The sequence below is a fragment of the Silurus aristotelis genome (assembly GCF_946808225.1).
Source record: "Silurus aristotelis genome assembly, chromosome: 2".
NCBI lineage: Eukaryota > Metazoa > Chordata > Actinopteri > Siluriformes > Siluridae > Silurus > Silurus aristotelis.
Genome location: NC_139575.1, coordinates 15,901,545 through 15,917,533, shown reverse-complemented (window position 1 = coordinate 15,917,533; position 15,989 = coordinate 15,901,545). Strand labels below are relative to the sequence as shown.

At 39.4% G+C, this 15,989-nt stretch overlaps 1 protein-coding gene across 34 annotated transcripts in view; it reads right to left on the bottom strand.

Moving 5' to 3' along the window:
• szt2 (SZT2 subunit of KICSTOR complex) overlaps positions 1 to 12,781 on the bottom strand; it is a 100,628-nt gene extending 87,847 nt beyond the window's left edge. For all 34 annotated transcript variants that reach the window (XM_083568020.1, XM_083568031.1, XM_083568027.1 and 31 more), the window contains exons 1-8: positions 12,529 to 12,781; positions 10,964 to 11,089; positions 10,050 to 10,223; positions 6,261 to 6,431; positions 2,529 to 2,651; positions 2,020 to 2,167; positions 1,549 to 1,655; positions 1,191 to 1,401 (exon numbers count right to left, since the gene is read on the bottom strand). In XM_083568020.1, the coding sequence (XP_083424146.1) occupies positions 1,191 to 1,401; positions 1,549 to 1,655; positions 2,020 to 2,167; positions 2,529 to 2,651; positions 6,261 to 6,431; positions 10,050 to 10,223; positions 10,964 to 11,089; positions 12,529 to 12,552 (1,084 nt within the window). In that variant the 5' untranslated portion in view covers positions 12,553 to 12,781. The remainder of the gene's footprint in view (positions 1 to 1,190; positions 1,402 to 1,548; positions 1,656 to 2,019; positions 2,168 to 2,528; positions 2,652 to 6,260; positions 6,432 to 10,049; positions 10,224 to 10,963; positions 11,090 to 12,528) is intronic.
• Positions 12,782 to 15,989: the final 3,208 nt, after the last annotated feature.

Here is a 15,989-nt window from a genome sequence, read left to right as displayed (position 1 = left end):
GGTCGACCAGTAGTGGATTTGATTTTTATCGATCATACTTGCCAAAAACGGAATGTTTTTTAAATGGATTCTAAATAAAAAATAACAATAATAACACTCCATGTAAAATAATACAGAACTTAATTACAAAAATAAAACCAAAAAAAAAAAAAAACAGTATTAAATCTTTAAAATCTGCTAAATGAAATAAATATCAATATATTAATTAATAAATATAGGTATATAATTAATAAATGATAAATAATAAATATTATATAGCGTTCTCCGTGCAGCGTTCAATCAAGTGTAAAAACAAACAGCACATGGAGTCAAGTGATTCACCTCTAGAGACCGCTCTGGTAAATAAAAGCAGCTCCAGCAATGGGAACAAGCCAGAAAAACGATCGGTATGGATTTTTGTCGATAGTCCAAGCAATCAGTTATGGGTGCAGATTAATCGGCGAAACCGAATAACCGGTCGACCTCCACTTTAAATAAGAGGTAGGAAAAAAGTGGAAGGAAAGGTTTGAGTGGATACTGAGAGTTAGATGTAAAGCTCAGGAGACAAAAGATTATCATGTTCATGAACATGGTGCTTATGCTGTGCTGTATGTTACATTTACTGCTTGTCTCCATCATCAGTAACGGTCACATTTATATAATTATTTAAGTGTTTATTTATTTTGTTTTTAGAAGTAGTAAGTCCATCCTAAACTAAGTTCAGAAAACATGGAAGCCATGTGCAAACAGGTACAATTAACTGTAGAAGTGGGTGTGACTAATTAGGACTGATTTGAATTCCTTCAGGAGCAGAAGTGCTCAAAAGTACACTAACATGCGAAGCTACATCTGCTTCTAAGACAATGAACTAAGTCTAAAGTGATCAGACCACCAGTGGGTATGGTGAAAAACGACACAAATTTTCGAGGGTGTATGAAGGAAAAAAGCTGACATTACAGACCATAATGGAAAAAAAAAAATTTATTACATCAAATCACCCCGGTTCTGTATATGCAAATATAGCTGAAAATAGGAGCGATAGAAATTGTTTGATTATCATTGTCACTGTCACACATCGAACCTGTTAACATATTTGAAAGTAGAAGTAACCGCAGGATACATAAACACAATCTCAGTTCCTGCTGTGTAGTTTCACATGCCTCATTTCTCAACTGTAAACCGTCAAGTACAACAGTCTGTGTGGTACTTACAGCAGTAGTAGTCGGGGTTGATGGACTCGTTTGTGCAGAAAAAAGAGTAATTCAGGAAGGAACGGTGGTAAGAGTTCATCTGTTGATCCATCTGCACTGGTTCAGGACACAAGGACAGGTACGAGCCAAACGTTGCCATAGAAATGAATTTCATCAGCTCCACATTTGGGACATAACCGAAGCTGCACTCATAGGAGTAAGCTCCGCCCACCTGATAGGCAACAAACACAGACAAATGATTTATAAATTAACTCATTATAAGGTTATCTAAATGTGCTGTTAATATATCATTAAAAGTAGTAGTAGTAGTAATAATAGTGGTGGAAGTAGACATAGTAAAATTAACTTTGTGAAAAACCTGAACAAAAGAGCAGGCAATAGTTCCACTCCTCAGTTGATTCAGCAGAGTCTCACACACGGCCACGTCTGGCACACTCATCACTCCATCCGTGATTATTATTAAACCTGCAGACAAAGTTTACAGAAGCTTCCTTTTAGGTTGGAAGGATGCATACTCAAGAGTAATTAATAAAAAAGTAACTTAATAAATCTTTAAACCATATATACGATACAAACATATACGTATATATATATTTATATATGATTTAATTAATAACATCAACTAAAATGTCTCGGTAATATTCATTTGGAGACATTAGTAGATATACAGATGTACTCATTGGACATGATGTCAGGAACAGCTGATAATTCTACACTTGTGCTTTTACAGTCACCCCCCTGTAGTACATTGTTGCATAATGCGTCAGCCCCCTTTTTGTCATCGGAAAAAAGAGAAAGGAACCAAGGTAGTGTGGTATGGCTTTCTGACCTGCACTAGAGTTCGATGGGAGAAGCTGAAGTGCCAGGATACCCTGGCGCACCATACTGACCAGTCCCACATCAGCAGTCACCATGGAAATGCTCTGCTTCCTCTGTGTCAGGTCTTCTGTTAGATCAGCAGGGATGAAGCCATTACACTGAAAAAGTACAGCGAGTCTAATTTCAGTGTTATAGATAAATGGACATTTGAAAAGACAGCATTACATATTATATATGCATACATTAAACACTCACTATTTAAGAGAGCAAAACAGAAAAATATATGCACTCAATGTTTAAAATACCTTAAATACTCTTTTTTTTTCATCAATCTACATTAATTATACATAATCAGAAAAATATGAAAACCTGGTATTTTTAATTTTTCTGTTTTGGATGTGATGTGTCTGAAACTGTTACCTTGGTAATTGCCAAGACAGCACATGCATACTAAGAAAGACACAATCAAGCAGTGCCTAAGACTAAACCAATAAAACTTCTTAAACTGGTTTCTCTTGCCTGCTTATGCTGCTGCTGTAAAACCTCAGCGATGTTGTTCTCCACAGCACGGAGCTGCTGGTATATCTGATGCAGGAACTGGTCCAGATCTGTGAAATCCAGCTGGCATCCCTGCACCAATACCTACAAAGCAGAGCCAAGAGATTCACTATGCAGCACTGAAAAAAATCTTTCTTTCTTTTTTCTTTCGGCTGCTCCCATTAGGGGTCGCCACAGCGGATCATCCGTCTCCATACCACCCTGTCCTCTATATCTGCCTCTTTTACACCAACTACCTTTATGTCTTCCCTCACCACATCCATGAACCTCCTCCTTGGCCTTCCTCTTTTCCTCCTACCTGGTGGCTCCATCTTCAGCATTTTTCTACCAATATAATTCATGTCCCTTCTCTGCACATGTCCAAACCATCTCAATCTCGCCTCCCTCACCTTGTCACCACAACATCCTACATGTGCTGTCCCTCTAATAAACTCATTTCTAATCTTGTCCATCCTCGTCACTCCCAACGAAAACCTCAACATCTTCAGCTCTGCTACCTCCAGCTCCACCTCCTGTCTTTTACTCAATGCCACTGTCTCTAATCCATACAACATCGCAGGTCTCACCACAGTCCTATAAACTTTCCCTTTCATTCTTGCAGATACTCTTCTATCACAAATCACTCCTGTCACTCTTCTCCACCCACTCCACCCTGCCTGCACTCTTTTCTTTACTTCCCTAACACACTCTCCATTACTTTGCACTGTTGACCCCAGGTACCTGAACTCCTCCACCTTCTTCACCTCTTCACCCTGCAACCGCATCACTCCACTGCCCTCCCTCTCATTCACATACATGTACTCTGTCTTACTCCTACTGACTTTCATTCCCCTTCTCTCCAGCGCATATCTCCACCTCTCCAGGCTCTTCTCAACCTGCTCTCTACTCTCACCACAAATCACAATATCATCTGCAAACATCATAGTCCAGGGAGACTCCTGTCTGACCTCGTCCGTCAACCTGTCCATCACCACTGCAAACAGGAAAGGGCTCAGGGCCGATCCTTGATGCAGTCTAACCTTCACCCTGAACCAGTCTGTCGTACCTACTGCACACTTTACTGCCGTCACACTGTCCTCATACATGTCCTGCACCACCCTCAAATACTTCTCTGACACACCTGACTTCCTCATACAATACCACAACTCCTCTCTCGGCACCCTGTCGTACGCTTTCTCTAAATCCACAAATACACAATGCAGCTCCTTCTGTCCTTCTCTATACTTCTCCATCAACATCCTCAAAGCAAATAAGGCATCTGTGGTGCTCTTCCTCGGCATGAAACCATACTGTTGCTCACAGATGGTCACCTCTTCTCTCAGCCTGGCTTCCACTACTCTTTCCCATAACTTCATGGTGTGACTGATCAACTTAATTCCCCTGTAGTTACTGCAGGTCTGCACATCTCCCTTATGCTTAAAGATCGGTACCAGCACACTCCTTCTCCATTCCTCAGGCATCCTCTCCCCTTCCAGAATCCTGTTAAACAATCTGGTTAAAAACTCCACTGCCATCTCTCCTAAACATCTCCACGCTTCTACCGGTATGTCATCTGGTCCAACCGACTTTCCATTCTTCATCCTCTTAATCGCTGCTCTCACTTCCTCCTTACTAATCCTATCTACATCCTGCTTCACCAACTCCACATCCTCCAACCTTCTCTCTCTCTGATTTTCCTCATTCATCAGCTGCTCAAAATACTCCCTCCATCTTCTCAACACACTCTCCTCACTAGTCAACACATTTCCCTCTCCATCCTTTATTGCTCTAACTTGCAGTACATCCTTCCCAGCTCGGTCCCTCTGCTTGGCCAATCGGTATAAATCCTTTTCTCCTTCCTTAGTGTCCAACCTCTCATACAGCTCCTCATATGCCTTTTCCTTGGCTTTCGCCACATCCCTTTTAACCTGCTGCCGCATCTCCTTGTACTCCTGCCTACTTTTCTCATCACTCTGTCTATCCCACTTCTGTTTTGCCAATCTCTTTCCCCTAATGCTCTCCTGCACTTCCTCATTCCACCACCACGTCTCCTTGTCTTGCTTTCTATTTCCAGATGTCACACCAAGTACTTTTCTAGCTGCTTCCCTCATCACTCCTGCAGTAGTTGCCCAATCATCCGGCACCTCTTCACCACCACCAAGCCCCTGTCTGACCTCTTCCCTGAACCTCACACTACACTCTTCCTCCTTCAGTTTCCACCATCTTATTCTTCTTTCAAACCTTACTTTCCTCCTCTTCTTCTTCGCCTCCAAAACCATCCTACAGACCACCATTCGATGCTGTCTAGCTACACTGTCCCCCGCCAACACCTTACAGTCTCCAATCTCCTTCAGGTTGCATCTCCTACACAGAAGATAATCCACCTGTGTGCACCTTCCTCCACTCTTATACGTCACCCTATGATCCTCCTTCTTCTTAAAATACGTGTTCACCACTGCCATTTCCATCCTTTTAGCAAAATCTACCACCATCTGCCCTTCCACATTCCTCTCCTTAAAACCATACCTACCCATCACCTCCTCATCACCTCTTTTCCCTTCACCTACATGCCCATTAAAGTCTGCCCCAATCACCAATCGTTCTTTCCTAGGTACACCATCTACCACTTCATCTAATTCACTCCAGAATCTTTCCTTCTCCTCCATCTCACAGCCAACTTGTGGAGCATAGGCACTGATGACATTTATCATCATCCCTTCAACTTCCACCTTCACGATCATCACCCTATCAGAAACTCTCTTCACCTCCACTACACTCTTACTGTACTCTTCCTTCAGAATCACCCCTACACCATTTCTCTTCCCATCCACACCATGATAAAACAGTTTAAACCCACCTCCAATGTTCCTGGCCTTACTCCCTTTCCACTTGGTCTCCTGAACACACAACACATCTACCTTTCTCCTCTCCATCATATCAGCTATCTCTCTCCCTTTACCCGTCATAGTACCAACATTTAAAGTACCAACCCGAACCTCTACTCTCCTACACTGCTCCTTTTCCTGCCGTCTCTGTAGACGCCTTCCTCCTCTCCTTCTCCTCCTTCGGCCAACAGTAGCCCAATTTCCACCGGTACCCTGTCGGCTAACGATACCTGTGGCGGTCGTTGTTAACCCGGGCCTCGACCGATCCGGTATGAAATTCTCATTTGTGATCCGCATATTTGATTTGGCACATGTTTTACGCTGGATGCCCTTCCTAACGCAAACCTCCCCATTTACCCGGGCTTGGGACCGGCACTAAGAGTACACTGGCTTGTGCCTCCCTAATGGCTGGGTTGCAGCACTGAAAAAAATAAATAAATAAATAACAGCTCTCTTGATAAATTACTTGCATTATTTTTTTTTTAGCCTTCATTCCTCACTATTATGACCCTATTGCTACAAACCCACAAGTAGAATGGACTTTAGTGTGCAAATCAATGCTGTAAAGTGTAGGTTTTTTAATTCTCAAAAAATAAGGTTGGTTTTTGCCAGAGATCTACTAAAACTGATATTGGCAAAAGTAATCTAGGCATTCATCACTCTCATATATAGATAAATAAGTCTCCAGATTCTATATTTTCCTATATTTCATGCTGAATCAACAGAATCAAAATACTTTACATTGGGAATTTTTTTATTTTTTTATCCACTATATCATTTCACCATAAATCAATATAAAATATTTCACATGGAAAATTATTATAATAACCTGGTGTGAGCTGAGGCCAACAATGGATGAATAAGCAAGAATGGTGATGAAGATCTCTGGCTGAAACAAGAAATCAGTTCCTGGGACTTTAAACTGTGCAGCCAATCCGGCCAGACATCGACTCAGGGCATGGAAGACCTCGTCAAATATCATTTCTCCTGTACTGTCATCCTGCAAAGATTCAGAAAGATAAACATTTCATCCTGTGAAGTCAATGAAATATCTCTGATTTTGCATAGGAGCTATATTATATATATATATATATATATATATATATATATATATATATATATATATATATATATATATATATATATATATATATATATACAGTGAGGAAAATAAGTATTTGAACACCCTGTTATTTTGCAAGTTCTCCCATTTAGAAATCATGGAGAGGTCTGAAATTGTCATCGTAGGTGCATGTCCACTGTGAGAGACATAATCTAAAAAAAAAACATCCAGAAATCACAATGTATGATTTTTAAACTATTTATTTGTATTATACAGCTGCAAATAAGTATTTGAACACCTGTCTATCAGCTATAATTCTGACCCTCAAAGACCTGTTAGTCTGCCTTTAAAATGTCCACCTCCACTACATTTATTATCCTAAATTAGATGCACCTGTTTGAGGTCGTTAGCTGCATAAAGACACCTGTCCACCCCATACAATCAGTAAGAATCCAACTACTAACATGGACAAGACCAAAGTGCTGTCCAAAGACACTAGAGACAAAATTGTACACCTCCACAAGGCTGGAAAGGGCTACGGGGAAAATGCCAAGCAGCTTGGTGAAAAAAGGTCCACTGTTGGAGCAATCATTAAAAAATGGAAGAAGCTAAATATGACTGTCAATCTCCCTCGGACTGGGGCTCCATGCAAGATCTCACCTCGTGGGGTCTCAATGATCCTAAGGAAGGTGAGAAATCAGCCCAGAACTACACGGGAGGAGCTGGTCAATGACCTGAAAAGAGCTGGGACCACCGTTTCCAAGGTTACTGTTGGTAATACACTAAGACGTCATGGTTTGAAATCATGCATGGCACGGAAGGTTCCCCTGCTTAAACCAGCACATGTCCAGGCACGTCTTAAGTTTGCTAATGACCATTTAGATGATCCAGAGGAGTCATGGGAGAAAGTCATGTGGTCAGATGAGACCAAAATAGAACTTTTGGGTCATAATTCCACTAAACGTGTTTGGAGGAAGAAGAATGATGAGTACCATCCCAAGAACACCATCCCTACTGTGAAGCATGGGGGTGGTAGCATCATGCTTTGGGGGTGGGACATGGGACAGGGCGACTGCACTGTATTAAGGAGAGGATGACCGGGGCCATGTATTGCGAGATTTTGGGGAACAACCTCCTTCCCTCAGTTAGAGCATTGAAGATGGGTCGAGGCTGGGTCTTCCAACATGACAATGACCCGAAGCACACAGCCAGGATAACCAAGGAGTGGCTCTGTAAGAAGCATATCAAGGTTCTGGCGTGGCCTAGCCAGTCTCCAGACCTAAACCCAATAGAGAATCTTTGGAGGGAGCTCAAACTCTGTTTTTCTCAGCGACAGGCCAGAAACCTGACTGATCTAGAGAAGATCTGTGTGGAGGAGTGGGCCAAAATCCCTCCTGCAGTGTGTGCAAACCTGGTGAAAAACTACAGGAAACATTTGACCTCTGTAATTGCAAACAAAGGCTACTGTATCAAATATTAACATTGAATTTCTCAGGTGTTCAAATACTTATTTGCAGCTGTATCATACAAATAAATAGTTAAAAAAATCATACATTGTGATTTCTGGATTTCTTTTTTTAGATTAGGTTTCTCACAGTGGACATGCACCTACGATGATAATTTCAGACCCCTCCATGATTTCTAAGTGGGAGAACTTGCAAAATAACAGGGTGTTCAAAAACTTATTTTCCTCACTGTATATATATATAAACCAAAACCAATAATACTAATACGATCTCAGTCCTGCAGCAACCAGGAGATTGAGTTTTCATACAGAGTGGATTTTTATTGTCATTCTTCTATATTGCTTGTATATATAGGAACAAAATGTTATTTCTCAAGGAACATGGTGAACCACATAACAGTGCGCAAGACTTACAGTGCCTGTGAAAAGTTTGGAAACACCGAAAAGTTTTTGAGAAACACGTGCATGTTGTGTCGGTTTTAAATGCAACAAACTAGGTTATTTATTGGTATAAAGTTTTACTTTGGGCAGAAGATATATAAATGTACAGATGATAAAGTTTATTTTTATTTTAATATCCTCCCACACCATGACTAACAGCCTTTAACACTTTTAGTATCAGGACAGTTTCTCCAAACATTCAGATGAAATAGTTTGCCTCCTGTAAAACTTTCCAAAGGTGTTCATCACTAGTTGGATTTTCCTTTCTGACCTTGCAATCCAGTTCATCCCGGAGCAGTTTAATATGATTTAGGTGTAGTGACTGGGCAGGACATTCCATGATAGATAACACACCAGCCCCGAAATAATGCTCACAGAGCTTGAAGGTATGAAAGTAATGTTCTACATATATAAACAGAAACTTGTGAAGTGGAACATGACATAGCTACATTTATGTCATCTAAAATCTACTGTATATGAAAATGTATATCGTCAAAAGACCTAGTTTGTTGATAAGCAAAAGAAACATGCATGGGTCTCAAAAACCATAAAAGAAGAGGTTTCCAAATTGTACAGAAATGACAGGAACTGTTCATTAATGCTGGTGGCTTTGTGGATCTTAGCAGTAAGAGATTTTAATAGTAGGTAGAGTAAATGTTCAGCTGTTCTTTTTCAGTCACATTTCAGTTTAAAAAGCATCCAATGCAAATATCTGGATTTCAGCCCAAATGTTAATGTATTTAAATAAGTATTTTTATAGAAACAGATATAGTTTTATTAATCTGGTATATTCAATTTACTATACAAGTAGAAAGCAAAGTCCGACAAAATGGTTCTGATGTGGTTATGTTACCCACAGGTAAAACCATTTATCAGACAGTTTGCTTCTAATTTGCATCAGCAGTGTTCAGAAGAAATGTGTCTGTCACTTAGAAACGTTTTAAATCAAAGGCACCCGAGTGACACAGCACGCTTCCTTTCTTCAAGACATTGTGTAACTGAATTAAAAGCAAATGGGGGAAAAAATCTTCCAGCAATAGAGGAAGAAATAGCCCAGTGGGCCAACTCATTTTAATGCTAGTGGTAGCTTTTGCAATGTTTTTTTTTATATATATATATATATATATATATATATATATATATATATATATATATATATATATATATATATATATATATATATATATACATTTACAGGGCTCAAGATCAAACAGTTAACCAGGGTCTGTGAGACCCACATCCAAGTTTCGTGAAGTTATATTTTTGTCATATTCTTCATCACTAGTATTTAGAGTATTCTATATCTGACTAAATGTGCTTTGAGCAATGCACATGGTCCCAAAGCAGCTTTACAGACATAAATAGGGTATTAAATGTTAAATTATATGTTAATGCTGATAAATCTAGTGCCTATAAGTTTATACATGTATGTTTATAAGTTTAACCCTTATAAGTTTATCCATAATGAGCAAGCCAGTGGTGAAAGTGGCAATTCAAAAGTCCCCGAGAAGCTATGAGGAAGAAACCTTGAGAGGAACCAAACCCAAAAGGGAATCCACACTCATCTGGGTAGCACCGAATATCCATTCATCATAAATTGAAAAAGATGTGATTTTGTTATAGCTCTGGAGCTTATAAGCGACTCTTACCACAATCCCGGTGGAGGGGCTGAGGTCCAGTTCGATGACAAAGCGGTACCTGCGGGCCAGGAAGATGACTCGCGTGGATGGGACCAGCAGGCATGGCATCAAGGAAGGCGGTGAATCGGGCTGCCATCCTTTAGGGAGGATACTCAGGATATCCAGCTCTTTATCTGATTTAAGCTGTAAAAACCAAATAACACCAAGATGTGCAATTAAATGGACACTCAGTGGTCCCAGTAAGCATGTAATAAAACAGAAGTAACCATCAGAAAGAACATATAAAGGATGTATAAAGAAATGAAAAGCAGAAACGTAATAGAACTGTACGGTTGAAATTCACAACGGTAGCAAGTGTGTGAAAACACACAGGTCAGTAGTTCTGACTTGCTGAGTCATTGTTAGTGGTAAATATCAAAGTTTTCTTTCCCAACATGTGCCTGGGAATCATGTGGCCAGTAACTCATACTTAAACGCTGATTGGATGAAGCCTGGTTACATCAGGCTTGGGTGAATTTTATAAACTGACTAGGCAGTGTCATTTTTACGTATTGTCGAGTTTTGCTGTATTATGTCTGTCATATATTGGAGAAAAAAACCAATTATGCAAATGACAGGACTAATTTAATAAAAGACAGAGATGCCAATGTTAATGCAGTTCTTTTAATAAACTCTGTGTGACTTTGCCTCTTATCATGTCATTTCTGTCTGTCGCATGTTGATGTCATAAAAAGAAAACTGACTGTTGAAGACGGAAACACTGATAGTAATTAATAATTGTTCTATAAAACTGATTAAGTTAAAAAGTGATTCCTCCAGAGATTATAGTAGTTTCCCTGACTGAATAAACATTACAACAGAGTTACTAGCCATCTATAAATCCTGTGTATTGGGATAAATCAGCAGAGAACAGTCTTACGCACCAGCTCGATCTTAGGCGAGGGTCTGATGACCTGGTTGAGTCGGCTAAGGAACCAGGACAAACGCACATTGCGCGATATGTGGTAGTTTTCATTTGTCAGCAAGTACACCTGATCAGCCTCCTCCACCTGCAGTAGGGATAAAGACATGCTCAGAAATACGTGTTCACTACATACCTGTAATAATTTACATTGCTCTTGAGCATAGCACAGACAGTTTATGGCCGCAAGCACTGCTCTGCTTCTGCACAGTGATATATACGATGCCAGTAGGATTTGTAGCAGTGGCTGAATATACAAATAGTAAGGAGGTAAAAGTAAAGAAAAATATTTTGTTGGTCCCCCTTTTGTAGCCAAAACAGTCCTGACCCACTGAGCCTTAACAGCATTCACTTGTTCAGCACTTTGAGCTACAGGAGCTCGTCTGTTGGATCGGACCACATGACGGCCAGCCTTTGCTCCCCACTTGCTTTAATGAGTCTCAGCCGCCCATGACTCTGTCGCCGGTTCACCACTGCACCTTCCTTAGACCATTTTTGATAGATATTGACCACTGCAGACCGAGAACATCCCACAAGAGCTGCAGTTTTGGAGATGCTCTGACCCAGTCGTCTAGACATCCCAATTTGGCCCTTTTCAAAATCACTCAAATTCTTACACTCGCCCATTTCTTCCTGTTTCCAACACATGAACTTTGAGAACAAACTGTTCACTTGGTGCCTAATATTTCCCACCCACTAACAGGTGCCATGATGAAGAGATAATCAGTGTTATACACTTCACCAGTCATAATGTTATGCCTGATCAGTGTGGACATTACAGCAGGGTGAAGTTTTTTTTCTTTGCATATCAGGGGTCAGGGGTCAGAGTAAAGGCTGAGCCATGAGACTGCTAGAGCAGAGAGAGATAAGGGCATTGCTCAAGGGCCCAAAAGTTTCAGCTTGGCATTACTCAGGCTTGACCCCCCTTCTGCTCAGTAAAAAAAGACCTTAACCGCTGAGCTACCACTTCTCACAAAAAGTCAGACTCTCTGCCTCTTCGATGCCACTCAGTGTGCATACACCATTAAACCTCTCCCATTACAACTCACTGCTTTTTCACTACTGAGTTCTTGATCTATAAATCATACAATGCATGTTGCAGTGAGCAGACTGAGCCATATCAGGGAGGGGCAGATACCCAGCATGCAGATCACAACACTGTTTTTGTCTCCTCAATACAGCTCATGATGGCATCCTGTCTTACTAAACACTTCCTAATGTCATGTCAGTTTCTGAGCCTGGAAGAATGGCATTAATGTCTTATTTTCACCTGCACAATAAGACATTCACATAATTTCTAGTTGTTAAAGACAGATCTGATCTAATAAATACTAAACATAACTGATTGGCTAATGAAGCGAGCATAATTACAGCAAAAAAAATTACATTTCCTAAGACGTAGTACAGAACTGTCCTTAAAATAAATCCCAGGAAAACAAGTGAGTAAACAAGTTCCATAAAGGGGCCATGGATTATAAAAGCGGGTTATGTACATAATAACTAAACCAATAAATGTATTATAGTCACCTCATTGTCCTGTTTTTCTGCCATGCCGTGTTTACCATCACTGGCTCAATTACTGTTTGCACAACAGCAACAAATAATTATTTATTTTTTTAATTCCGTTCAACTTAGCCTCTGCTGACTGTAGGTAATTGGCTGTATCCTAAATACAGGCTTCTCAGCCATATAGTGCACTACAAATGGAGGAAAAAAACATTATTATAGCCCCTATGTAGTGCGCGTATATAGACAGTAGAAAGCCATTTGGCATTTGTTCGTTTCGGACGGAAGGCAAGACCAGGAACACAAACTTCCGCTTTTGCGTTCGTGCCAATGTCAAAAGAAAAGTTCATCTTCATTACATACAAATAATTATTTGTCTAAAATAAATGTTATGGTTGTACAAGAGAAACCGAACATTATCATTACATGACTATTAAAAAGAATGTGCAACTATAAAGAAACCACTTCTGAATTAAAGATACAATTCTTCTGAGTTTAGAATTCGTGAAACTTCCGGTTACTGTTTAATGTCAATAATAGTGGGTTCTTCAGAAGCAAGCCATAAACAGCAATATTAAAAATACTGGTTGAAAAATTAAAAACTAACAACATCTTCAGCATTATTAATTGTAATATCCTATTAAACACATGCACACAACATTGCGCATCATATGCACAATTTCTGGTATTAATAACAATGTTTAGATTTAAATAACTGGTGTAATTATGATAAATAATACATAATACATTATAGGTGGATTGTTATCAGGTTCATGGTTCACTAATGAAGAAAACGCACGGATATTTGCTATTTCTTGATGTAATTCCCATTTTGACCACTAGGTGGAATCATTTAGTAGGTGTAAAACATGACTATGTTACCAGCTTTAATAAAATGGACACCTTTAGGTGACCCAGGACTAACCTTTCAGAGCATAAAACATCAACTGAAACGATAAAAAAAAAAAATGTTATACACATTAAATAATCATTGCCAAATTGCCTGAATTCAAGTATGTGAACAAGTAAATAAATGAAATGAGCGAGAACAAGGGCGGCGGTGAGGCAGGGGGCGCTCACTGGCAGCCCCCCCAGCTGGTTGAGCACTTGGCAACCGCCTAAATTGTCTATGCCTAAAAATGGTGCGCAGGTCACCACAGGCCCATGAGCTACAGACTGTAGGATCCCTACCACAAACACACCCCAGTTTTCCCTTTTTGGCCATTAGTCAACACATGTACACACATGTGCTCATGTACGAATAAATTCAAACGTCCAACCTTCAGAAGCTTTTCCTCTGTGTCCTTTATTAGCTCAGTAGAATCCAGTTTCTGAAGAATGTCGTTCCAGACACATTACAAAAGATGCTCCTGGCCCAGAACAGATCACAGCCTGTTCCTAAACCAAGGCCAGTTTTGAGAATGGCTGCTCACCGGGGCTATTTGTGACAGGCAGTGTGAGAAATAAGCACAGCGTGATGGAAGTTTCAGATCCATGATGGTTAGCATCCTCTAAAGGCTGGTTAATATCAGAGCAGAGTAGAGCAGCTATTACTATCTGCAGGCTTGAAATATACCTGGGCAAATTTGTACCGCACATTTCACATCATCACATCATTAGAAACAGACTTAAACTCTATTTGTTTTAATATCGATCTTTATTTTAATGTTTTACTTCGTACATCATTCCTATAAATGATAAAGCATCCCAATAAATGGATGTTTGACATCATAGGAGTGTCATGCAATAAAATCAGGCTACAGAAAACTAAGTTTAAAAAAAAAATAATTTCAAAAAGTTATAAAAAATAAAGTTAATGAAGAGACTTCTACAAGCAATAAGTCCTTGTCAAACGATAAGAACCTACAAGTCTTCTTCAATTTTATAGACTGTATTTTGCTCATTTATTCACCTTTAAGGCAAAAAGTTCATCCTCAAAGACAGTAAAGCAGCTATAGACATGTGTTTTCCCTTCTTTAATCTAGAGCCTAAGACCTGTCACCAGATACATTTCTAATTAATATTATATTCTGCTACAGAGATATGGGGATTGATTTTTTGGCAGTAGTGAAAATTGTGCTGACAAAATCCTAACCCTGAAATGTTACTTATGTCATGTGTCCTCAGCTCCAGCAGAAATGACTGAAACAAAATCAATCTTCTATGTATCATAGATTTGAAAAAACCTTATTGATTAAATAAAATTTTATTTGTCACATACAAATAAAATTTGAACAGTACATGTACACAGCAGTGAAATGCAACTTTGCTGTCAGAAGCATTGGATATTAATGTAATCACAAAATTATCGGTGTAAAATAAATAAAAATAAAAAATAAACAAAGATACTGTATTTTGTGTAAATTTAGGCAAAAGGAGTGGGAATTCTGCCAGGAAGTGGGGAATACTTCTTCATCCATTTAACAAGCAAAAAATGAAATACTTGTGCAACAACAATTCTAAATGATGAGAGGATACAGGAGAAAAGTCTAGTGGGAAAAAAATGGGGCAATGCAAAGGTTTTACAAAGTTTACACAGACTGGAGAAACGGGAGTTTACCTAACACACAGGGGCCTGATCACACATTAACACCAAGCAGGAGAACTGGGGAACATTGGCATCGAAATACATGGGTAAACTCAGGTGGCAGGAATTGCTGATTCACAGAAGGGAAAAAACTACATCATCTCGAATCAAGTAAAGAAGCTTTTATCTCATTTCAACCATATAACGCTGACGTAGTACACATGGAAATGAAACAACATAGAGAACAATAGAGGCCTCTAGTGGATTAAATACAACACAACAAGTCTGGATCCTGACAGGGAGACCAGGAACAAAAACTCCACACATACAGTAACAGATACGAACTGGACTTACTGCATAGATTCTCAGAGACTGGTTTAAACAGTATGACACTGAGCACAACATAATATTTTTAAGTTATTTGCTATGTTTTGTTATGTCTACAGCTTTGTTGCAGACCTGTGGAAACAACAAGACTGAATGTGCTGCAAGGGCACAATACTAAATTATTCTAAATACTAAAGTTTCTTTGTCATTATTTTTGTTGTTGAAGAATTATAACCATGAAGTCTTCAGAGAATGGAAGACCTGGATGTGGTGCTCTGTCCCATATTGGGGTCAGCCTTAAACTTAAAACATAAAACACATAAGAATGACAAGTGGCACAGCACATTTAGCTCACATTTGGAAGCTCACAAATCGAGAGAGTAGCACACAACTTGGAATCGAGTAAGAACCTGTAGAATTGGCAGACTAACAAAAAAGTAATTATAATCAGCAAAGAAAGCTAGACTGAAAACATAGGTAAATTTAGATTACATTGTTTAAATTGAACAATATAAATGCAGGAAATAATTTTTAATATATAATCATCAACCTGTTGTATACCTGACTAGTTTTGTGTATTGCTGATTTAAGAGGTGAAAGTTACACAGCATTGTACAACTTGCCGAAC